General features: G+C 68.5%; 4 protein-coding genes across 19 annotated transcripts; 1 reads left to right on the top strand and 3 right to left on the bottom strand.

Moving 5' to 3' along the window:
• Nucleotides 1-41: 41 nt before the first annotated feature.
• Nucleotides 42-3099, bottom strand: HOGA1 (4-hydroxy-2-oxoglutarate aldolase 1). 3 transcript variants are annotated; one of them, XM_083844053.1, is made up of 7 exons: nt 2209-3099; nt 1938-2066; nt 1735-1862; nt 1494-1648; nt 1242-1338; nt 996-1129; nt 42-602 (listed from the first exon to the last, which is right to left on the bottom strand). In XM_083844053.1, the coding sequence occupies exons 1-7, from the start codon at nt 2777-2779 to the stop codon at nt 572-574; spliced, it is 1245 nt and encodes a 414-aa protein (XP_083700179.1). In that variant the 5' UTR covers nt 2780-3099; the 3' UTR covers nt 42-571. The 3 variants fall into 3 exon arrangements, with proteins under 3 accessions (XP_083700179.1, XP_083700178.1, XP_083700180.1); XM_083844052.1 differs by having other exon boundaries at nt 1494-1628; nt 2209-3085; XM_083844054.1 differs by lacking the exon at nt 1938-2066 and having other exon boundaries at nt 1494-1628; nt 2209-3088.
• A 68-nt stretch (nt 3100-3167) lies between these two features.
• ANKRD2 (ankyrin repeat domain 2) lies at nt 3168-5752 on the bottom strand. Of its 13 annotated transcripts, XM_083844032.1 has the most exons (9): nt 5023-5752; nt 4799-4912; nt 4563-4724; nt 4352-4459; nt 4161-4259; nt 3912-4010; nt 3715-3813; nt 3440-3538; nt 3168-3357 (listed from the first exon to the last, which is right to left on the bottom strand). In XM_083844032.1, the coding sequence occupies exons 1-9, from the start codon at nt 5278-5280 to the stop codon at nt 3253-3255; spliced, it is 1143 nt and encodes a 380-aa protein (XP_083700158.1). In that variant the 5' UTR covers nt 5281-5752; the 3' UTR covers nt 3168-3252. The 13 variants fall into 13 exon arrangements, with proteins under 13 accessions (XP_083700158.1, XP_083700156.1, XP_083700157.1 ...); XM_083844030.1 differs by having other exon boundaries at nt 3168-3538; XM_083844031.1 differs by having other exon boundaries at nt 4799-5752.
• A 154-nt stretch (nt 5753-5906) lies between these two features.
• Nucleotides 5907-9724, bottom strand: UBTD1 (ubiquitin domain containing 1). Its single transcript, XM_083844063.1, has 3 exons — nt 9549-9724; nt 6773-7000; nt 5907-6634 (listed from the first exon to the last, which is right to left on the bottom strand). The coding sequence occupies exons 1-3, from the start codon at nt 9613-9615 to the stop codon at nt 6249-6251; spliced, it is 681 nt and encodes a 226-aa protein (XP_083700189.1). The 5' UTR covers nt 9616-9724; the 3' UTR covers nt 5907-6248.
• Nucleotides 9725-9982: 258 nt separating this feature from the next.
• Nucleotides 9983-23220, top strand: MMS19 (MMS19 homolog, cytosolic iron-sulfur assembly component). Of its 2 annotated transcripts, XM_083844017.1 has the most exons (31): nt 9984-10127; nt 12425-12473; nt 12931-13031; nt 14526-14611; nt 14920-14994; nt 15557-15626; nt 15809-15937; nt 16144-16205; nt 16449-16535; nt 16834-16908; nt 17101-17178; nt 17435-17573; nt 17990-18144; nt 18373-18451; nt 18740-18865; nt 19184-19265; nt 19579-19676; nt 20020-20160; nt 20303-20458; nt 20625-20724; nt 20859-20961; nt 21072-21146; nt 21271-21397; nt 21480-21580; nt 21660-21716; nt 21815-22001; nt 22103-22185; nt 22275-22439; nt 22521-22580; nt 22689-22789; nt 22866-23220. In XM_083844017.1, exons 1-31 carry the CDS (start codon nt 10031-10033, stop codon nt 22891-22893), a joined length of 3072 nt encoding a protein of 1023 aa, XP_083700143.1. In that variant the 5' UTR covers nt 9984-10030; the 3' UTR covers nt 22894-23220. The 2 variants fall into 2 exon arrangements, with proteins under 2 accessions (XP_083700144.1, XP_083700143.1); XM_083844018.1 differs by lacking the exon at nt 15809-15937 and having other exon boundaries at nt 9983-10127.
• The last annotated feature ends 78 nt before the right edge of the window (nt 23221-23298 follow it).

Here is a 23298-nt window from a genome sequence, read left to right on the forward strand (position 1 = left end):
GCAGGCGGGAGGCTGCTTGCATGGGCACAAACGCAGGCGTGGAGGGGAGTCAGCGGGTTTATTCGCGGCGCTCTGGAGGGCGGCTGGGCCAGCGTGGGCTTCCGCACCTCGGGGCTGCCCGGCCCACACAGGGACAGCAAGAACCTGGGGGCTGCAGGCCCTGTTCCCTGCAGGCACCCACATGGGTGAGGGGCACCCAGCTGGAGCCCAGGGTGGGTTGTCCTGGGGTCTGGCGGGGCTGGGCGCATGCCCGGGGGGGGACACGAGGGTGGCCTCAGGGTGCTGAGCTTCCCCTCCACCAGCCCTGTCCAGCAGGAAGGAGCGGGATGGCTGGCTTTCTCCTGGCCGTGATCCCAGTGTCCCCACCACGTCCCCAGCTCCCTGGCTTCCCAGTACAGGAAGGGGCAGGGGGAGACGGTGCCGCCTGCGCCGCGGGGCCACGTCCCGGGTGCTCACAGCCAGCCGTTGGTGCTGAAGGTGCCCCTCAGCTCCTCCACCTGGGCTGGGCTCAGCGGGGCCAGGGGCGCGCGGCAGGGCCCCCCGTAGTACCCGAACCACTCCATGGCCTTCTTCAGCCCCGGGATCCCAAAGCGGCGGGTGACCTGCGGGAAGGAGGGCACAGCAATCCACCGCGTCCCCGCGGCAGGGCCACGCGGGGCTGAGGTGGGTCCCCACTCGTGTAGCATCCCTGCAGGACACCGGGAGCCGTCCCACAGTGGGACGGGGCCCCCGGGAAGACGCAGCAATTCCCTCCATCACCACCTATAAATATCCTGCAGGTCTCACGCTGGGGCTGGATGGGTGCCCGGTGCCAGGGCACGCGCTGTTCCTGGCACGAGAGGGCTGGCATTTCCCACCCTGCCGCCTCCAGCCCGGGCTTGGCTCCCCACCCGGGCGCTGCACTGCCCGCCCAGGCTGCCCCACAGCCCCCAGGGACCCTCGTCCTCACCACCCCCAGCCCTGCGGGGCCGCCTCCGGGTGTGCTGCCCGCTCACCGCCGCGTTGGGCTCGATGAGCCGGTACTGCAGCTCGCGGGCCTCCTGCCAGCAGCCCTGGCGGCACAGGCGCTCCAGCTGGCACAGCGGGGCCCCCAGGACGTTGGCGAGGGCGCAGACCCCCCCCGAGGCACCTGGGGACGTGGGGGCACGTTGGCAACGACCTCCTGGGCATCGTTGCCCTTCGCCTCGCTGCGGTGCCCCCGCGCTGGCGCTCCGCGCCCGCAGGCGAGCGGCAGCACCTACCCACGGCGTAGCTCGCCAGAAGGAAGCCGGCCGATCCCGCCAGCACCTGGAAATCCTCCCGCCGCGTCTTGTGGACAAGCAGACCCACGCGGGTGATCTGGGGAGAGAGGTGTGCCTGGGGGCGCGCATCGCCCCGTCCCCGCCACAGGGTCCTGGGGGTGGCTCGGGGCAGGGCTGTGACACCCTGTTCCAAGCTCGGGGACAGGTTTGGGGCCAGCCCTGGATTCCCCCGGCAAGCCCTGCCTCACTCACATCCCCGCCGCTGTCCTTGATGCCGATGACATTGGGGTGCTGAGCCAGGGTGAGGACAGCCTCCAGCGGCAGCTCCAGGCCGGTGTTGGCAGGGACGCTGTAGAGCACCACGGGGATGGGGGACGCCTCGGCCACCTGCGGGCAGCCAGCCAGAGCTGCGGGTGGGACGGGGACAGGCGGGACGTGTCCCCAGCCCTGCTGCCCCGGGCAGAGCTGCGGGTGGGCGGCGGGCAGGGCTCACCTCCGTGTAGTGCCGCACCAGGGCGGCGCTGCTCATGGCTCCCCGGTAGTAGTAGGGCGTCACCACCAGCGCCGCGTCAGCCCCGGCCTCTGCCATGCTGACCGTCAGCTCGACGGTGGCCTTGGTGGCTGGGGAGGCGGCAGAGGGGTGAGGGACGTCCCGGGGGGATGCAGCCCCCCCCCCCCCGCGTTCCCCACGCTCACATTCGCAGCCGGAGCCCGCCAGCAGCAGGCGGTCCCGGGGCAGCGCGCGGCGCACGCAGCTCAGCACCTCCAGCCGCTCGCGGGGTGCCAGGTACGGGTACTCCCCGGTGGAGCCCAGCACCACCAGCCCTGAAACGCAAGGCGGGTACCCCAGGGGCTGCCCGCCGCCCAGCGAAGCCCAGCCGGGGGCTGAGCACCCCCCGGGAGGGCGGCAGGATGCGTGCGGCGGGCAGGGGTCTGCGCAGAGAGCGGCGGGGTGGGCAGCGCCTACCTCGGAAGGGGATGCTGGCGTAGCGGCGCAGGTTGGCCTCCAGCTGGGCATAGTCCACCTCCTGCAGGGCCGAGAAGGGGGTGGCGAGGGGTGGGAAGATGCCCCCGAGGTCGAGCGTGGGCTCCGGGCCTGGAGGGGTGCTGAGCCCCCGGCGCTGCCCGGGGGCTGCCCGGCGCAGAGCTGCCAGGGCCGGCCGGAGGGCCGAGGCGAGGTGGGTGCTGAGCGCCATGCTGGCTGGGTGCTGCGGCCAGCCCGTGCCACCCGCCCCCCCCCGAGGGGCTGTTAATGTTTGATGGGGCACGTGAGGGAGCTGCGGCCCCGCTGGGCAGACGGGGGGGTGGGACCGGGTGACCTGCAGGAGGGGCCTGCAGAAGGAGCTCAGCACCCCTCCGGATGAGCCCCGGCTGCACCGACTGCGCTTTCCCTTCGTTTTCCCACCTAACGAGGCTGCAGCACCTGCGGGGCCAGGGAAGGGAATAAGCGCTGCAGGGAGTCCCGGGGCCGTGAGCAGCGTTTGCCTGCTCTGGGTGTTGGTGTAGGGTCTCCTGTAAACACAGGCGAGTGGGAACATCTGTGGGGAGCGAGCAAGGGGCGCGGAGCCCAGCAGGAGCGGCACATCTTGTAAGGGGGCTGCTGCGTCCCTCCTGGCACAGCTGCGGTGAGGCAGAGCAGTGCTGCTGCTCCCCAGCACCGCGGGTTTTGGGGACGCGCCGAGGGGCTGGCGGTGCCCCCGCTGTCTGAGCAGCCCTCCATGGTTTTCCTCCCCGAGCGTGCCCAGGCGGGGCTGCGAAGCACGGCAAACGGTGCCCGGGCATCCCGCAGCCACGAGTCCTGCCACCGAGCCACTGGTGTGACGGCCCCGCGGGTGTCACCCACCCCTGTACTTGGTGTCAGGGCACCATGCAGCCCCTGCCGGCCCCACCGCCCCCCCGGAGCAGCCCGCTGGAGCCAAACTCTGCCCTGTGCTGGCTTTATTAACACGGCTGACTCAGCTGGGTCCCGCTCCTTGGCGCCGAGCCCAGCCCTGGTCCCTGCCCGCTGCCATCACGCGGGGACCTCGGCCTCCCCCTGCGGCTGCTCCTTGGTCTCCAGTGCCTGGCGCGTGTCCGTCTGCCACTGCTGCACCAGCTCCGTCGGGGTCTTGCCGGCCTGCGGGCGGGGGGCACGGGTTGGGGCTGGGGCCAGGGCGGCAGCAAATGGCACAGGCACCCGCATGCCCCGCGGCGCCCACCTGGTTCTTGGCCATCATGTCGGCCCCGTGCAGGATCAGCATCTTGATGATCTTGTAGCGGCTGAGGCGCGTGGCGTCATGCAGCGCCGTGTCCCCCTCCTGCGGGACACGCAGCCTGGCTCCGTCTGCGCACCCACGTCCCCAAGGGGACACGGGGACGGTGCCCGCCCCAGCCCCGGCCGTGCCGACGGCAGCACCCCGGGCAGGGCCGCGGGGCAGCCCTCGGAGGGGGCTCGGCGCTGCCCCCCGTGCTGGCTGCGGGGCCCCGCTCTCACCCTGTCCGGGGAGTTGATGTCCACCCCGCAGTGGATGAGGTGCTCCACGATGTCAGGGTGCCCGGTCCGGGTGGCCACGTGCAGGGGGGTGCTGAGCAGCTGGGGTTCAGGGGAGACACACACCAGAAGGGATCAGCACCCCCCTCCCCGCTGTGCCCCCCCAGCACAGCCCCCTCCCCAGGCTGTGCCCCCCTCACCTTGTCCTTCAGGTTGAGGTCTGCCCCGTGGTCCTGCAGCAGCTTCACGGCGTCCAGGTGCCCCCCCCGGCAGGCCCAGTGCACGGCGGTGCAGTCCAGCTGGGCACGCAGAGCCTGCGTCACGGGGCGGGGGGACACCACCACCCCGTGCGCCCCCCCCCCAGCCCACGGCCACCTCCGCCCTGGGGACAGCCAGCCCTGCCGCGGGGACCCCCACCCCGTGGGGATGGGGGCAGGACGCGGCCTCACCCGGTCCCTGAAGTCGACGGTGGCCCCGCTGTCCAGCAGCTTCTGCAGGATGTCCGTGTGGCCCTCCAGTGAGGAGCGGTGCAGGGCCGTGCGGTGGAACTGGGGGGGCGAGGTGCCGCGTCGGTGGCTGGCTTTGCCCCCCCCGTGCCCCCCCACCACAATCCGAGGCACAACGGGGGACCCTGCGCTACCTCGTCACACGTGTCTGGGGGGCCACCATCCGCCAGGAACTTCTCGATGACGCGGATCTTGCCCTGGACGGCAGCTCGCAGGAAGGTCTCCGGCTCCACGGGACCCTCCTGAGGGCAGGGCAGGGCAGGGCTGGGGCAGCGGGGACAACAGGGGGCCCCGTGTCCTGCTCCTCCAGGGCACCCCGGCTTTTTGGGGAGCCCCTGCACGTACGATCTCCAGGGGCTCCGGCGGCGGCGGGGGCTCGGGGGTGGCCGCCCGCTCCTCCCGGCGCTTGCGGCGCTGCTTGCGCAGCTCGATGAGGCGCTGTATGCTCCCCACGTCGATGATCTCCCGGCGCAGGTCCACCGAGCTCCTCCGCACCCGCTCCTGGCCCTGCGGGGACACGCAGCGCCCCGCTCGTCCCCGCCGTGCCCTCCTGCGCCCCGCTCCCCGCACCCGGCCCTCACCTTGATGGCCTCGATGCCCCTGTTGCGGGGGCCCTGCCGCTTCTCCTCCTCCAGCTCCGGCGTGCTCATGCGCTCCACGGCCGGCGGCTCCCGCGGGCCATCGCCCTTCAGCCTCTGCGGGGACACGGGGGGGCTGCAGAGCCCTGGGTGCACAGGGCAGCCCCAGCATCCATCCCCGGGCGCTGCTGAGGTCCCCGGGACGGCCGGCAGCCCGCAGGACCCACCTTCTCCTCCTCCTCCTCCTCCGCCAGCTTCTGGTCGATGAGCTCCTTGGCCTTCTCCACGTCCAGCTCCATGTCTGCCCCGCGCGCAGCCCCTGGCAGGATGCGGCCTCTCCTCCTCTTCAGCACCACGGCTGTTAGCTCCCGGCGCTGCCGGCGGCTCCGCTGGCGGCGGGGCTTTATGCCGCCGGCCCCTCCGTCCCGCTGCCCAAGGGCACCGACAGCTGTGCCTGCTCCACATGACTGGGGCAGCTTAGCCATGAGCTCACCCTGCTGCTTTCTGGCGCCCCTGGCTCACCTCCTGCGCGCTCTTAAAGCGACCCACGGCCCACCCAGCCGGCTGCCCGGGACCCCCGCGCTGGGCTGGAGGGGACCTGGGGTGCGCAGAGCCCTCAGCGGCGGTCCGGAGGCTGGATGGAGCTGGGCCACGGTGCGCGTTAACCCGCAGGTCCTGAGCCCGTGCCACCCATCCCGGGCAGCCGGGATGCTCGCGGCGGCTCCGCGCTGCTTTGGAGGATGACCTCAGGGCCGGAGCATCCCGAGCGCCACCTGGTCTCCCCGCCGCACGCGGGGCCGGCAGGCAGAGCCCGCAGCTGTTCCCGGTGCCGGGGACATTGCTCAGCCCCCCCTGGATTTTGCTTTCCCTTTTTGTAAGATGAGGCCACTGTGCCCTGTGCTGGGACAGTTAATGCGCTGGGACCTGGCCCCTGGGACTGGGCTGAGCACAGGGGAGGGACACGTGGGGACACGGCACCCTCCTGGCCACGGGCAGGTCCCTTGGGTGCTGTGTCCCACGGGTGCCACAGCCTCCGGCTGCACAAAGGCAGGCACCCATTACGCGAGGACGCACGGGGACAGCCCACACATGGGGACAGCCCCCGCGTGGCTGAAGGATGAAAAGGCTTTATTGATAAATACACAGACTATGTACAGAGGGGAGACATCTCCGCACAGCCCCGCAGCCCAGCGGCCCCCCGGCAGCGGGATCCCGGCCTCGTGGCCCAGGCTGGCGGGTCACAGCCTCTCCCCGAGGGGCGGCCCCACAGCGGGGCCCCCCGGCACACATCGGTCCCACACCTTCCACTGCAAATTTGTGCCCGTGCCTCCAGCCCAGCGGGGCCACCGCGGCGCCACGGCCCCGGGGAGGGGACCCGGTGGCTCTGGCAGGGCTGGGACATCCCTGAGGTGCCCCCGTGCTCCGTCACAGGAAGGGGCCTCCCCGCCGGAGCTCAGTTCCTGGGCGGCAGGGGCTGGTTGACGATCACCTGCACCACAAAATCCTTCTGGATCTTGGTCTCCTGCAGCCGCGTGCGGTCGGTGAGCAGCTTGCCCGAGAAGAACCAGCGCTGCCAGGCCAGCTCGATGCCCTCCTGCGCCTGCAGCTGCTTCTTCAGCTGCCCGATGGTGTCGCCCATGCTGGCGCTGAGCCGCAGGTCCTTGCCGGTGGAGAGCCGCACCTTGAGGGCGAACTCGCGCCGGGCGCTGGGCAGGGGCTCGGCTGGCTCCGCTGCCTCCTCCTCACCCCGTTCCAGGATCAGGTTGACGGGGGGTGCCAGGCAGTAGACGGGCAGCTGGTACCGGTTGCCCAGCTCGTCGTAGCACTCCGTCAGCGACCCTGGGGACAGCGGGCTGAGTGACTGTGCCCCGTGGGGCGTCCCCGTCACGCCCCCAGGCTCCCGGAACCGCCCCCCCAGCTCCGCACCCCGATGCGGGGCGCTCATCCCCGCCGCCCCCCGAGCTGCCACCCCCTCACCGTGGGGCAGGGTGATGCTGGCTCCGTCCAGGATGGCCTGGGCCAGGCTGTGGTCGTTGGCCTCCACGGCGTAGGCGGCCGCCTTCAGGGCGTCCCAGATCTCCTTGCGGCCCTCGAAGGCGGGCGCCGTGTCCCAAAACTCGTCCCGCTTGCTGCGCAGCTGCCCGTCCGTCATCGGGTAGTCGCTCTTCCACTTGGGACGCTCCTTCTTCAGGGGCTCATTGCGGCCTGGGGGGGCAGCGGCAGCTCAGGGCGGGGGGGCTGAAACCCCAAATTCCAGCCCCTACAGCCCGGGGAAGGGCACCCTGCCCCACAGGCTGCTGGGGACCCCAAACACAGCAGTGTGTGTCCCAGCCAGCCCCCAGCACAGCAGCTGCCCCCCAGCAGCATCCCTCACCCCCAGCAGGGAGCAGGGCTCTCTGCCCCATGTTTTGGGGACAGGGGAGGATGGGCCGGGGGCCAGCAGGGTGGCTGCAGGGCCCTTTGAGGCAGAGCAGTATTTATAGCTTGGGGAATTAGCCAGAAATAAGCCGGTGCGCCAGAGTGGGAAAAGGATTACGGGGGCTGAGCCGCAGCCCCGCAGAGGGGGGGGGCATGACTTCTGGGTCCTCTGCCCGCCCAGGGCACGCGGGGCGTTGCTGCGGGCGGTGACAGCGCCGTGTGGCACCGGGCCCTGCTGGCCCCGACAGCCTGCTGCACGGATCAGCAGGGCGAGCACACCGGGACGTCACCCCAGGCGGTGGCAAAAGCCCATTCCCAGGCTGGCAGCACCCTGCCACGGCACGGGACGGGGGCGTCACCATCCACGGGACACCCAGGATGGGTGGTGGTGCTGGAGAGACCCCCGCGGGGCACCAGGCGGGCTGGAGCTGTGGAGCAGCCCCGCGCCAGGCCGCGGCCCCGTGGGAACGGCCCCGTGCTGCCAGCCCCACGGCACGGCCGGAAGCGTGGGGCAGGAAGGAGCTGTTGTCACTCCCAGCTGAGCTGGGGACAATGAGTGACAACAGCTCCTTCCTGCCTCCGCGCCCCACGGGGCGGCCAGCCGGCACCGATCCTGCGGGGGGCGCGGGGGGAAGGTGGGACCCCGGCTGCGCAGGAAGGATGCTGAGCGCCCGCCGTGACCTGTAGGGCAGGGTGATGCCACCCGTGGCTGCTGGGGACAGCCACCACCCCCACGGAGGCTTGTCGGGGTGACACAAAGCACTACACGACCGTTTTCTCCATCCCCTGCTCGTCCAGGACCCAGCGAGCACCCAGGCTGGAGCTGGGCACGCGGCACAGGGTCCCCGTGCAGCACAGGGCAGCGCAGGGTGATGAGCATCCCCGAGGAGCGAGGGCAGCCGGCTGCAGGCAGCGCTGCCGATTCAGCAGTCCCGGTGCTGGGCCGTTGGGATTTGCAGCGTGGCAGAGCGAGGTCAGGGACAGCACCTGCCCCAGGCACCGGGCAGCACCGGCCTGAAGGACGCGGCGGGGACCGCAGGGCAGGGAGCCACCAGCGCCACGGCCGTTGCAGGTGGCCAGGGCCGGAGAGGAACATCCCCGGCCGGGTGCGAGGGCAGCCAGGTAGACAAGGACAGGCGAGGATTAAAGGGTGACAAAGGTCCTCCCGCGTCCCACGGCTCACCACCGGAGGCGGGCGCGGGCTGGCACGGCAGATAGCAGAGCCTGGTGCAGCCAGGGCAGGAGGCTCCCGTGGGGCCGGGTTCTTCTCGGACGAACGGCGGGGCTCCCGGCTGCCCGCTCGGCTTCCAGGAGAGGGAAGAGGCCGGCCCAGGTGAGGAAGCAGGAGCCGGGGGCTGCGGGGCCTGAGCTGGCGGCACGGCTGCCCCACGCCAGCCCTGCCCAGGTAGGCAGGAGCTAAGCCTCTGCTATTTATTGCTGCCGCCCAGCCCGGGCCCAGCCCGTAATCGCCCCATGCCGCGCTATTCCCAGCCCGTTGTGCAACCCCGGTGCCCGCGGGGGGTACAGGGGGGTCCGGATGCGTCCGGCCGCTCGCTGCGCCCACGCGAGAGCTGACGGGAGCGGGCTGGCAGCCTCGCCCCGACGGCACCTCCGCGGCAGGGCTGCTCCCAGCGCCTCGCGCCCCGTGGTGGGGTCCCTTGTGGGGTCCCCTGTGGGGTCCGGGGGCCTCCAGCATCTCCCGGAGCCCCCGGAGCCCCCCGTGCCCCGTCCGTGCCCCCAGCCGGGACCCGAGGGGACGCAGCGGGGCTGCCCGGGGTGACGCCCCCAGCCCGGTTTCACCGCGGGGCTCAGCTCCCGGCCCCCGCACCGGGAGCACCCCGCAGCGGCAGGTCGCTGCGTGCCGGGACGTGCCGGGCCCGGCGCCGCGTCCCCGGCCGCGGGCGGGGGCAGCCGCACACCGCGCTCCGTCCCGGCACGGCCCCGGGGAGCCTCCGGTTGCAGCTCCCGGTGCCCCCCGCGTCCCCCCCGACGCCGGCACGGGGCAGCGGGGGCAGCAGAGCCCCCCCCCGACACCCCGCCGCTCCCCGGACACCGGCAGCGCCCCCCCGGTGCACACCGGGGCGCCCGTTCCCGGCCGGCGCCGCCCGGCCCCGACGGGGCGCACGGGGCGGGAGCGCTGCGGGGCCCCCTCCCGGCCGCCCGCCGCGCCCCGGGCCCGGCTCCTCAACCCGGGAAGCACCGGAGCGCTGCGGAAACCCGTCCCCGGCGGCGGCGGGACGGCCCCGCCGCGGGGACACCGGCACCGGAGACGCCCCGGGGGCACGGCGCGGCGCCCCCCGCCCCCCCCCGGAGCCCGGAGCCCGGCCCCGCTCACCTGCTCTCTTGCGGGGGTTCCCGGCGGCGGGCCGCTCCCGGCGCTGCCGCCCCACGCAGCCGCCCATGGCGGGGCTCGACGGCGGCGGCGGGGCGGGCGGCTCGGCATGGGGCCGGGCCGGCTCCGCGCTGCTCCCGACCCGCGGGGCCCCGGCGCCGTGCAGCCGCCTCCGCCCGGCTCTGAGCGCCGGGGCCGCCCCGCCGCCGGACCCCCCCCCCCGCGGCCCGCCCCGCCCCCACAGGTGCGCATGTGCCCGCCCCGCCGCCGGCACCGGCACCGCCCTCGTGCGCGAAGCAGCCCTCCCACCTCTTTTGGCCCTCCCGCCCCGCCGTACTCCTGGCGGAAGAAGGGCGAGTGGGGCGGGGATGAGGGGGTGCGGGGTCGGTGTGCGCATGCGCTGCGGCTCACTGAGGGAAGCGAGGGAGGCCGCGCATGCGCGCGGCGGGAGCGGCGCCGGCCGCGCCGGGCTGGGTGCGGGTGTCATGGCGGCGGGCGGGGCGGGCGCCGAGCGGCTCGGGGGGCTCGTGCGGGACGCGGCGGGCGGGCAGCAGGACGGCCCCGCCGCTGAGGTGGCGGCAGGTACCGGGACGGGGGCGGCGGGGCCGGGCCGAGCCGCGGGGGGGGGTTGGGGGGGGCCTGGGCCTGGGCCTGGGGCTGGGCCTCAGGGCGCGGGGCAGGGCCGGGGGCAGGGGGAGGGCGGCCTGGGGCTGGGGGCGAGCCGCGGCCTTGGGATGGCGGGGGGGCACCGGCGGGGGCAGCCGCGGGGCGTGGGCGGCCCCGGGGCGCTGGGCAACAGGGGCAGGGGCAGGGTGTGCGGGTAGCGGAGCAGCACCGCGGGGGGGTGCCCGCCGGGGGCCGGGAGCCGGCACCTGAGGTTGGGGCCTGCAGGGCGCGTGGGGGGCAGCAGCGTGGGAAGGGGTACGGGGTGAGGCGGGGCTGGTGGGGCTGGGGCGAAAGCAGAGCTGCAGGGGCTGTGGGGTCAGGGTTTCGGAGGGCTGGTCGAGAGCGTGAGGTGGGACCGAAGGTGCGGGGCGTAGCAGCGGTGCCGGGGCTGCTCCGGATCAGGGAACGGGAGTTCGGACCGTGGGGGCGGGTGAGCTGACGGGAGCCTGGGGCTCGTGCTGCCCTTTCTGTGGTTTCTCCTCTTCTGGCAGGGCTTTAGGCGTTTGGTTTCCTGGGATAACTTTCTTTCCGCTTGGAGCAGCAGTTCGGTGACTTCCTTGCGTTAAGGAATGTGTAGCTGCAGGAGGGTGGCTTTTTAAGGATAAGGCGGCATGTTTGTGTTTGTAGGCAGTGGCTTTGGCACGCTGCGGAAAGGGTTTGAGAGAGCAGGGAAGGGCTCCGTAGGCTGCGTTACAGAGAGGAGCAGCTCGTAGACCCCTCCCAAGATGCTGGGTTGTGAACTGACCATTGGTGGAAAGTAGAAGGAAATTGGAGGAGGTGAAAGGACACTAACCTACGTGACACCGAAGAGACTGCAAAAGAGTTGCACAAAGCCCCTGACATATTTGTGATGGGGCGGAAAACCCAGCGGCAAGGGAAGATAACCTTACAGATGCCGTTGTCATCCGTGGTCATGTTACAGAAGTGCCTGGAGAAAGCTTTGTCTCCTCAAAGCCACACGCGCAGAGAGGTCCCCAGCTCCCGCCAGCCGTATGGCGCTTGTGACAAACCGACCTTGACAAGCCAGCACCCCGGGCCCCTCTGACCTCGCGCAGAACCGCGCATCAGAGAGTATTAGGTTGCATCACCTATCCTTGAGCGAAAGTGGAGGTTTTTCTGACCTCGTGGCCCCTGTGCAGTTGTTGGAAGAAGCACAGTGAACTGCTCACGTGAGCTGCTGAGCACTGCGTTACGTGTCACCTAGGGAGAAGGACCTCGGTGCTGTCACGGGCAGCTCGGGCTGCACAGGTGTCAGAGGAGGCTGAGTTTGTTGGCATTAAAAAGCAGGGAGAGGGAAGGTGCTGTAACAGGGATCCGTCACGCGCTCGCCGGGATGGGTGGAATACCGGGCTCAGGTTTTAAGGGAGTGGGGGAGACAGGAAGAACAGAAAGTGTGTGGAAATGGTGCCTGGGATGGCGTGTGGAAGGGGAGGGGAGGTGTCGGGGGGGCACAGGTCCCTGCGAGCCGGCAGGGGCGGCGCCACTGGGGCTGGCGCGGTCACCTCGTGAGAGGCAAAGCCCTGCGGCCCCCCGCTCCCTGAGACCGGGGCGAGCCCGCTCGCTGCAGCAGAGCGAGGGGCTCCTGACCGCAGGAGCATTAACAGCCGGCTGCGGCCAGATCTCACGCTTCGCCTTTTCCTGTTGAGGTCGCAGGCAGCTCTGTGGAGGTGCTGCTCTGAAAGCGCAGAGCGGCTCGCTGCTCGGACCTCCTGCGGGGCGGTGGAGGGGAAAGGCACGAGCCGTGTCCCGGGCCACCTGAGGGACAGCTTAGTGGGCCGAGCGGAGCAGCACCGTGCCTCGTGCCTGAGCAGAAGGCACGCACAGAGCATTCGCACGGGGTGGTTGTGCTGGCTGTGGGTGGCAGGAGAAGAGAGCCTGCCCTTCTCCAGGGCTCCCGCAGGACGCAGCCAGCCGGTACCAAAGCCTCCCGGGGAGTGACTCTTCCCCCAGTTCAGCTGCAGGAACGTTGAGGCAGGAGGCAAGTGAAGCAACCTGGCCGGGGCGTCTGAGTCAGAGCTGGAAATCGGCTCCAGGAGTCCCGGCGCTGCCCTAGTCCGACCACAAAACCATATTTCTCCATGCCCTCCATCTTGGGAGGGGGTTTGTGCAGGTGTTGCTCAGCGCAGAGACGGGGCAGCTGGGTGTTCGGTAGCGCCGTGCCTAAGGGACGGTCTGGGAGTCCCTGGCTCACTCTCTTTACCTCTTTTCTCCAGGGGTGAAAGATGGAAGCTGGACTGTGCTGCAGCTCGTGGAAGCGCTGGGGTAAGGAGAGCCTTAAACGCACCGTACCTCGTGTGAGGGGGCTGCGGGGACGTCCCCACAAGAAGGAGAAGTGTGCGTGCTGCCGGCTCGGGCAGGGCGGGCTGGCTTCAGCGCTGCTGGGCAGCAGGCATGCCGTCTGCTCGCTGCGCGGGGCCCCATCGGTGCCCTCGCAGGACAGGGGAGCCATTTGGGGACGGACGGGGCCGGAGCAGCCCACGAGGCCTTCCCGGCACGGTGGGAAGGTGTCGTAGCAGGCGGCGAGCCCCCAGAACGCGTTGCAGCTGAGACAGCTCCCGCTGGGGACGGCGTGGCCGGGGAGGAGGAGGAATCAGCTCCCCCCGAGCGCCGTCGGGCAGCGCCGTTCTGTTTGTAACGCGCTCGCTCGGGGCGCGCCTCCTGCCCGCTCGGGGTCCCCGCTCACAACGGCCCTCTTGGGTTTTTGCTGCGTGTGGGCCAGGTCCTGCTTGGAGAACACAGATCCTCGGGCGCGGGGGCGAGGCATCCAGCTGCTGTCGCAGGTCCTGCTCGAGTGTCACTCCCTGCTCCAGGAGAAGGAAGGTAAGCGCTGCTCTGCGCCCCGCGGTGGCTGCTGGCGGGCTGGGGGCCCTGGGAGCCTGTCCTGCGCTCGGCAAAGGGGCTGCTTTAGCACCGTGGGAGCTCTGTGTGTGTCTCTGGGGAGTCAAAGTCCAACGAGGACACGGGGCCTCGCACCGCAGCCTGTTTGCCACCCTCCCGACACGACTCGGGTGGCTCCCTCAATGTGCCGGGGCCCGGCAGGGGCCTGGTGCTGCAGCCGGTGCCCCCGGCAGCGTGTGGGTGTTGCGTACCCAGGCGTGCTCAGCGCCACGTGGGAAGCCTCGGGGACACATCTGCGTGTCAAAATCCCCGGGTGCTGATTCACTGCAGGAAGGCCGTCGCTCGCAAAGCGAGTCACGCCGCAGCCCTCGGGCTGCCCGGGTTAACTCCGGGGGACCCCTGTCGCCTGGGGAGGAGGGGGAGGTCAGCGTGAGGAGGAGAGCGGAGTGGAGGATGGGGGTGGGAGAGGAAGATGCCCCGCTCGTGGAGGCAAGGAGAAGGTTTGGCTGCGGTAAAGGCCTCAGAACAGCCGGTTGGCAGCAGGGAAGCCCAGTTAAGCGCTGCCGGGCTTTGAGTTGGACTGGGGGCCTTGCTGGTGCGTGGCTGAACCCACGGCAGCAGGCTGGCAGGAGGGCAGGGGAGTAGTTAGCAGGTGAGGCAGAGGACAGGAAGGATGGAATTAGAACGTGCCGGGCTCTGTGTAAGTCTCAGACTGGTGCTGGGCAGGGCAGAGGGAGAATATGCTCAGAGCTGCTGGTGCAGCTGGAGTCAGGTGTAACGACTGTGACGGGGATGGGTTAGCTCTGCGGGAACAGAAGGAGCTGGTGGGGTTCAGGGGGACGGCCTGGCGGGATCAGGGGAGCACGCCAGGTGTGAACCAAGTCTCCAGCAGCCGTCACCTCCCCCGGGAGGGGAGCTGCTGCGGCACCGCAGCCAGCCCGTCTCCCTTCGTGGCCCTCCTCACGCAGTTCATTTCTCAGGCGCTGCGTCAGGCTGCCTGCCGGGGGGGCGGCTTTCTGCAGCAGCTGTGGGCGCAGGATGCTGCCAGCCGGCTCTTCCAGTCTGCTTCCTGCTGCCGCTCCCCAGGGCCGGGCTGTGCAGGCGCCCGCGGCCGTGACTCAGGCCCCAGGAACGTGTTGTGGAGCTGAGCGCGGGGGGGAGCCGGGGCTCCTGCCCCACCCCGTGACATCCTGCGGCCTCGGCCAAGCGGGCGGCTGCCGCTTCCCTGCCCGTGGCTGCAGCCACGTGTCCGGACAGGCCGGGGCAAGCGCCTCTCGGGTGGCTGCAGCACCTCCCGAGGCGGTGCTGCCCCGCTGCGGCCACTTGTGGGTCCCTCACAGGGAGGGTGACGGTGTCAGCACCAAGGGGGCGCGCCCAGCAGTGGCGCTTCTTCCCTTCTACCAGCGTGAGACGTTCTCGCTGTTCACCCAGCAGCTCCTTCCAGGGTTAACGCGCATCGGTGTCTGTCTCTGACAGTGCTGCACCTGGTCCTGTTCTACGAGAACCGGCTGCAAGACCATCACCTCGTCATCCCCTCGGTGCTCCAGGGACTCCGTGCGCTGGTGAGCTTGTGTCCCCCCGGCCCTCAGCGCGAGGATGGCTCCGGGGTGGTGCTGGGGGGACGCAGCTCCTGGGTGCGAGCTGAAGCAGCGTGTCAGGCTGTGCCCCTCGCAGGGGGGCGGAGAATGCCATGAATTTCTGCCCCGTGCTGGTACTGGGGCAAGGACACCCTGCCTACCCTGGGGGCAGCACGGATGACGGGTGTCCTGTCCTTCCTCCTCTGTGAGGGTGACAAGCTCCCCCTGGGGTAGGAGAGGGTCCTGCAAGTACAGAGTCATCGTTCCTATTGCTTTTCTCTTCCTGTTCCCAGAGCATGTGTGAGGTACTTGCCCCAGGGCTAGCAGTATCCGTGCTCAAAGCCATCTTCCAGGAGGTACACGTGCAGGTGAGCAATGTGATTTCCTTCCTCCTGTTCTCTGGGTGTGTCTGGGGACAGCCTGCCTGCTTTAGGACCTTCAGCAGCAGCGCAGCTTAGCACATCCTCCAGCAGCAGCGCAGTGCTCCTGCAGAGCTCAGGCAGCGTGGCTCGCTGCAGAGCGGGAGGCAGAAGGCAGCTGAGATTCCTGTTTGGCCCTTGTCCTCTCCTGTATCAGCCCTAGGGGGATTATTTCCTTTTTCCTGTTCTCCAGGCAGTGTTTAGGTGGCTCCAGCTCCCAAATTCTCCTCCGTCTTAAGACTGTTTATGCTGGAAGGCCTTGGGCAGCATAAGTGGCCCAGGTGTGATTGTGATAGTGTCCATTTAGTGGTGGACACGGTCGCGTTCAGGTGCAGTCGCACAAGCGTGTGCACGCTCTGCATGTGGTACGTGGGGCCTGCATGCCACAAAGCAGCAGCTGAGCTGCGAGGGTGCTGCCCGCTTCTCGAGGGCACGCGTGTGTCCCTGGGCGGGGGGTAGCAGCGCTGCCCTGTACCGAGGCTTGTTTTGATTCCTCTGCTCCTCCCTCCAGTCCCTGCTGCAGCTGGACCGCCACACAGTCTACAGCATCATCACCAACTTCATGGCCACCAGGGAGGAAGGTGAGGGCAGGTGCCAGAACCGCTCTGGGGCTGTTTGGGCTGGGGACGTGGCTTGCTTTCTCCTGCTCCGAGGGCTCTGTGGCACTGCTTGAGGAGAGCTGGACGGGCCGTGGGACTGGGGAAGCTGGGCTGATTTCGTGCTGCGTTGGTGAGGTCTCGTGTCCCGCACCTTCTTTCTGCAGAGCTGAAGGGCCTGGGTGCTGACTTCACCTTTGGCTTCATCCAGGTGATGGATGGGGAGAAGGATCCCCGCAACCTGCTGGTGGCCTTCCAGATCGTGCGCGATCTCATTGCCAAGAACTATGCCCTGGGTGAGCCTGGGCCTGCTTTGCAGAGCCAATCGAGGGACGTAATTGCTTCTCTTTGAACCGTTGGAGGGATGGCTCTGGGGTCCGAGCAGGGACGGGTTGGTCCTGACGTGATCTAGGAGCTGTAGAGCCAACCTGTCACGGGTGCTGGCCTAGCTGCTGTGCCTCCCCTGCTCGGTGTCTCTGCTAGCACTGTCCTCTCCCCGCAGGTCCCTTTGTGGAGGAGCTGTTTGAAGTGACGTCCTGCTACTTCCCCATTGATTTTACTCCAGTGAGTGAGTCTGCCCCGTGCCATAACCCCTTCCTTCTGGTGTTTTCCCAGGGTCTCGTGTCCCCTCCGGGGAATGGGAGGAGAGGATGGGCAAGAGTCTGAGCTGGGCAGTGCTGTGCTGCTAGCTGTGGTACCCAGGCCAGTGCCAAGCTGGCTGTAGAGACTGGCCTTGCTGCTGCCTTGCTGGAGATGAGGTGACGCAGGCTTGGCTGATGTTTCACGACCTGCTCTCTGTGCTTCCAGCCCCCCAACGACCCTCATGGCATCCAGAGAGAAGACCTGATCCTAAGCCTTCGGGCCGTCCTGGCCTCCACGCCCCAGTTTGCTGAGGTAGGTGGCTCCTCGGGTTCCCGAGCACCATGCCTGAGCACAGGCTGCATTTCCTACTTCTGCAGCTCCCAGAGCAGCTCTGTGGGAAGGGAACGACTGGGAGCAGGAGCCTGTTGGCAGCCCTTGTGTCCTGCCTGTCCCTGGGGCTGGGCGTGGGGAAGGTGACACCCCGGGAAGGGGCTGCCTGTTGCATGTCTCTCTCTAGCTCTGTTCTTCTGGTGGAGGACGAGCTTGCAGCCCTGCAGGGCCAGGGACAATGTGGCACGGAGCGGGTTGTCCTAACCACCTCTTTCTGTAGTTCCTGCTCCCTCTGCTCATTGAGAAGATGGACTCAGACCTGCAAAGTGCCAAGCTCGACTCCCTGCAGACTCTGGTAAGGAGGGATCCCCCGCTGCCCTCAGCCCACAGCTGGCCTGTGCCAGCAGTAGCTCCTCTCCTGTGTCTGACAGCCCAAGACTCTCCCTTGCAGAGCCCGGTCCACATTTTCCTGTCTCACAGCGTCCCTGCTCTGTGTCCTACTGGTCCTGACTTCTCTCTGATCCTTTCTCCTGGCTCTCTCTTGCAGACTGCCTGTTGTGCCATCTACGGGCAGAAGGAGCTGCAGGAATTCCTCCCCAGCCTCTGGTCATCCCTGCGCAGGGAGGTGAGTGCTGCAGGGCCCCTAACAAAGGCAGTCCTCGGGGGCCCCATATCTCCTCCCAGCCCCCACCAGTGGCCTCGGACAGCCCAGCTGAAAAACAGGGATGGGGGGGCAGGCCACCCCTTGGGGCTGGCGTGTCGTTTGAAGCATGGCTTCCTGCGTGCTGGAGCCTCTGAGCCCTTCAGCCCCGTGCTGGGAACGTGAAGCCTGCGGCTGGGGTCAGCACTGCGCGTAGCTCATCCCATGGCGTCTCCTGCAGGTGTTCCAGACAGCAAGCGAGAAGGTTGAGGCAGAGTGCCTGACCACGCTGCACGCCCTCTCCGCCTGCCTCTCCCGCTCCGTGCTCAGCTCAGACGCCGAGGACCTCCTGGACTCCTTCCTTAGCAGCATCCTGCAAGGTAGCTGGCAGGGAGACCTACCCTGCCCTGAGCAGCCAGGCCTGCGGGCGCTGCCAGGTCTGCAAGCATCCTCCTAGCCGCAGGAGGTCTGCCCTCATGTTCTCTTTGAAGCCTGTTCCTTCTCTTTCTGGGTCTCACAGCTAGCATTGGCTTCTGAGGGAATTGGCTGTAGGAGGGAGGAGAAGAGGGTACAGTAGGAAATGCAAATTGGATTGAGTTGCTTCCCTCGCAGCTGGGACTGGGGAGTCCAAAGCTGTGCTGCGTGCCTGGAACTGGAGGCAGCGGCTCTGCCAAGGAGGCCGCGCTGCAGCTCAGAGCTGTGCCCCGGCAGCGTGTCCCAGCCCAGCTACCAGCTGCGCCCCGCACGCGAGGCAGAGGCGGTCCTGCCGGTGTGGCTGACGCCCGGCCTGTCTCAGATTGCAGGCACCATCTGTGCGAGCCCGATATGAAGCTGGTGTGGCCGAGTGCCAAACTCCTGCAGGCAGCAGCGGGTGCCTCCCTCCGCACCTACCACCGCCTCACCCGCAGTGTGCTGCCCCTGCTGCTGGAGCAGTACACCAAGCACTCGCAGGTGAGGGACACCCCAGGCGCAGGGGTCACACGCAGCAGGGCTGAATGCACCTGGGTGCCCTGCCTGGCTCGGTGGGAATAGGGTGGGTGGGCATCAGCTGAAATGGGCGTCCTTCCCTGGCTGTGGGTGGCACCCCCCGTTCACCCTCTGGCCTCCTGGCACTGTGCCGAGACGTAGCTGGGTCCCAGCAGTCACGGAGAGCTGGGTTATGCCTTTGTGTCCCTGCAGAGCAGCCAGAGGAGGACAATCCTGGAAATGCTGCTGGGCTTCCTGGAGCTGCAGCAGAAGTGGGGACATGTGGAAGAAGGTGAGGCTTGCTGGTCCCTCCGGAGGTACCCACGTACCCCCGCTGTGTCCCTGGGGGCTTCTGGCACTGCCCTCGCCTTCCCCTGCCCTGACGGAGAACAAAAGCTCATTGACTTGGGCAGCTGTTGTGCAGCCCACCTGCCTGCGCCAGGGATCCTGCATGGGTGGGTGGGTGTGAACTGACAGGGAAAAGAGCCTGCCCCAGGAAGAGTCTGTCCAGTGCCATAGGGGTGGCTTTGCTGTGACAGCCAGATGACAACAGTGACTCCGTCTGTGCCTCTGTCTCCAGATGAGAGTGCCCTGCTGTCCCTCCGAGCCCCAGTTTGCTCTGTGGTGTTCTCAGCGTTGACGGACCCCAGTGTGCAGCTGCAGCTGGTTGGGATCAGGGCGCTGACCGTCCTGGGCTCCCTGCAAGGTTGGTGCCACACTTCTCCTGGGGAGGCGGGGGGAGGTGTCACCCCGTTCCGGGAGCTGTGGTGCACGTGGCTGCTGGGGCACCCTGGTGGCCGCCTGTGCTGCACGTAGGCACACAGGAGCAGTGGCAGCACTTCTTACCCAGGCCGTGATCTCTAGGGACACTCGGTTTCTCTCTTGCCTGTTCGTATTGGGTATCTCTGGAGTCTGCGTACTGCAGCGTTGCCAACAGCCTGGACAAGGGGGGAGGGTGCTGGCCAGAACGCCAGGATCTTTGCCTTTGGCCAAGGGCATGATTCCTCTGCGGCTCTTGTTCCAGGCTTCCTGTCTCCCCCTGACCTGGAGCTGGTTGTGGATCACCTCATCCGGCTCGCCCTGCACGAGGAGGATTCCCAGAGCAGGTGAGGGCTGCACTCCCGTCACCCACACTCTGGGAGGAGGCACAGAGTTCAGCTTTGCTGCAGAGAGGGGCGGTGGAGGCACGGGTGTAAAAGCAAAGGGTTAAACCAGTAGTTTGTGGTCTGAAAATTAGAAAGTCTGGGCCTGCAATGCAGGGGGCTCTGCGCTGCTAGCCAGTAGCATGAAAAAGGCAGACTGCTGAGAAATGGGTTTCTGGAGGCACCTTCTGGCCCAGACCTTTGCAGGTGGTGTACAAGCAGCTCAGGGTTTGCATTGCTTACATTACCCCCCCTCTGTTCTCTTCCCTCCTGGCAGCGAAGCAGCGATGGAGGCAGCTGGATCTCTGGCCCCCGTCTACCCAGAGGTTTTCTCCGGGCGCATGGTGCCCAGGCTCGGGGAGGAGCTGCAGTCAGGTAGGGGTGGTGGTGGGAAGGGAATGACTTCTGGTGTTGGGGTGAAGCCGTGAGGCCGTGCCGCATGGCACAGGTCTATCCGTGGCTGGCCTTGTTGTGAAATTCCCAGCACAAGTGCTGTGGTGCTGGCACGGGGGGGGCTGTGTCTGGGGATTGCAGCTGGGATTGCCCTCGGGGAGCTGCCCGGCCATGGTCTGGGCAGGGAGCCTTGGGCTTGGCTTGGGGTGGTCCTTCCGAGCTTCTGCACCCCGTCTACCCCGGCACGGGCTGGGCCCTGAATGTCCTTGGGCTGGGGAGCCCGGGTGCCGCCCTAACGCCCCTCTGAGGTGTGCGTTCCCTTCAGAGCGGGACGAGGAGAGATCCCAGGACCTCCGCTCTCTGCGGCAGCGCTGCCTGCAGGCCCTGGCAGCTGTGTCCACGCACACCAGCATCGTGAGGGAGACCGTCCCCGTCCTGCTGCAGCATCTCCGGAAGGTGCAGAAAGGTAACGCAGCGGGCGGCTCTGCGCAGCGCGTCCGGGCAGGAGCTGGGTTTCCTGCTCCTGGTGGCTGCCCCGGGGCGCCGCTGGCACCGATGGGGGGGCGGGCGCAGCGGCTGTGCGGTGTGACAGTGACCGTGCCCCGCAGGGAGCGAGGCCGGCAGTGCCCAAGAGGTGGTCTCCGTGTGCCAGAGCCTGCACCGCGTGGCCCTGCAGTGCCAGCAGGACGCGGAGGGCTGCTGGTACTTCCACCAGGCGGCGGTGCCCTGTCTGCTGGCCATGGCCGTGCAGGCCGCCATGCAAGGTAGGTGCGGGGCTGGAGCCCCGGAGGGGACAGCAGCGGCTCCCTGGGGCCCTGCAGAGCGCTGCTGCTGCCACCCGCCGGCAGCCGCGGGCACTGCGGGCCCTGCTGCCCCCTGCCAGAGACAGAGCTGGGCAGCAGCGCGTCCCTTTCCTCCTGCTGTCTGCAGAGAGCGCCCACCCGCTCCTGGGCAAGGCGCTGCTGGAGGAGGACGTGCTGGCCGCCATGGTCCCCGTGATCAGCGCTGCCACCACCCACCTTAGCCCTGAGTGAGTAATGCTGGCGTGGGACACGGGGCAGGCTGCGTCCCCCTCTGCTGCTCCACGGGGGAGGTCCTGTGCCTCCGGGGAGTTCTCTGGTGATGCTCCCAGAGCAGCACATTGCAATGTCTCCTTCCTCCTAGGCTGGCTGCCCAGAGCGTGTCTCACGTCGTGCCCCTCTTCCTGGATGGAGAGGTTTCCTTCCTGCCCCAGAACAGTTTCCCTTGCTCCTTCCAGCCCTTTGCGGTGCGTAGGGGGCTGGGGCTGGGGCGCTGACCAGGGGCAGGAAATGAGGCTGTGGGCACAGGCTGCCAGCAGGGACCGTGGCTGATGTGGGCGCTGTTTTTCCCCCACAGGAGGGGGAGTGCTTGGAGGCACAGAGACGCCTGGTCGCCCTCCTCATGGCCTTCGTTTGCTCCTTGCCTCGCAACGTAAGTTGGTGGGGAGAAGGGGTCCGGCTGAGCACCATCCTGTCCAGACCCACAGCAAGCTCCACGGGCAGAGGAAGGGAGCAGCTCTGGACCCAGGCTGTGACACGCTCTGTGTCTCTCTCAGGTGGCAATCCCTCAGCAGGAGCGGTTGCTCCGGGAGCTGCTGGCGCTGAGCTGCTCCTGCAACTGCCCCTTCGCAGCCACCACGGCCGCCAAGTGCTTCGCGGGGCTGGTGAACAAGCACCCAGCGGGTAAGGATGCTGGGCAGGGCGTGTGGGTCCCTGCACAGTGGTGGCAGGGAAACGGCTCAGCCTGTCCCCTCTGTGTCCGCAGGGCAGCAGCTGGATGAGATCCTGCAGCTTGCAGTGAACAGGATGGAGCCTGGCCTTGCAGAGGGGCCCCGCCGAGCGCAGGCGCTCACCCTGCTGCTCTGGGTAAGGCCTGCCCTGCGCGTGGGAGAGGGCTCCCCCCTCCAAGGGGCAGCGGGGTGCTGACTCTGCTCTGCCTGCACAGGTGACCAAAGCCCTGGTGCTGCGCTACCACCCCCTGAGCTCCCACCTGACGGACAAGGTAGGCAGCAGTGAGGCCGGGTGCTCCCGGAGGAGCCCGCCTGCTCCCCCCGTGCCCCTGGCTGCGGGCACCCCGTCTCAGCGCTCTCTCTCTCGCAGCTGCTGGGCCTGCTGGGCGACGCGGAGCTGGGCCCCGCTGCGGCCGATGGCTTCTCCCTGCTCATGGCCGAGTCCCCGGACGTGCTGCACAAGGGCTGCCACGCCGACGTGCGCATCATGTTCCGCCAGCGCTTCTTCACTGACAACGTGCCCAAGCTGGTGCAGGGCTTCCACGGGGCCGGCCCCGGTGAGAGCTGGCCCCAGCCCCGCCACCCAGTGCCCCCTTACCCCGGGGGCCTGAGCCAGCGTCCTCTCCTTCCTGCCCGTAACCGCCTCTGCCCTCCGCAGACGTGAAGGCCAACTACCTGAAGGGGCTGTCCCACGTGCTCAACCACCTTCCCAAGCCCGTGCTGGTGACAGAGCTACCCACGGTGAGAGCCAGCCCCGGCGGGGGGACCGTGGCAGTGCGCAGACCGCACAGCTGGGAGCTGCTGACACCTGTGTTCTCCCCCCCCCGCAGCTGCTTTCCCTCCTGCTTGAGGCCTTGTCCTGCTCAGACCGCGTGGTGCAGCTCTCCACCCTGAGCTGCCTCCAGCCGCTGCTGCTCGAAGCTCCCCAGATCATGAGCCTTCACGTCGACACGCTGGTCACCAAGTTCCTCAGCCTCACCTCCAGCCCCGCCATGGTGCGTGCACCCCTCTCCTACACCGTGCTCCCCGTTCCTGCGCCCGTGTCCCCTCCGTCCCCTCACCCCTGTCTGTTGCAGGCTGTCCGCATCGCTGCCCTGCGCTGCGCCCATGCGCTCACCAGCCTGCCCACAATAGTGGTAAGTGCTCCCGCTGCCTGCCCCTGCGGGTGTGCAGGGGGCTCCCAGGCCTCCTGGGGGGCACCCAGCACCCCGGCACCCTCGCTAAGAGCAGTCTCTCTCCTACAGCTGCTCCCCTACAAGGCCAGAGTGATCCGGGCGCTGGCCAAGCCTTTGGATGACAAGAAGAGGCTGGTGCGGAAGGAGGCAGTAGCGGCACGGGGGGAATGGTAAGCGGGTGCTGCTGGAGCTGGGAAGGAGCTGGGGTGTTGGGGACGTGGCTCAGCACTGTCTCTGTCCCCTCAGGTTCCTGGTGGGGAGCCCGGGCAGGTGAGCGCCCCGCATCCCCTCCCTGTGCTGGCTGACAATCTGACGGGGATGCTGCTGCCCTGCCAAGCCATGCAACTGACGCCACGGGCACAGCCTCCCTCGGAGCTGGTACTGCCTGGAGCGTGGGGGCCAGCAGACAGCGACACCCCGGCACCCCCCCCATCTTCCCTGCGCCCACGGGAGGGAAGGATTTGTGCTGCTTGTGGCTTGCCTGCAGCCAGGGACAGTGCTGGACAGACTCGCCCTGCGTGAAGGGAGAGGGCAGGCCTGTGCACACGGGTACGGTGTGCAGCAACCCCTCTGCAAGAGGAATAAACATCTGTTTTGGTAACGCTGTGAGGGATCTCGGCGCAGCCCGGGCTGGGACTCCAGAGCCCTTCCCAGCCATTGCACAGCTAAAGGTGCTGGG

This window comes from Anser anser, assembly GCF_964211835.1.
Source record: "Anser anser genome assembly, chromosome: 7".
NCBI classification, from domain to species: Eukaryota; Metazoa; Chordata; class Aves; order Anseriformes; family Anatidae; genus Anser; species Anser anser.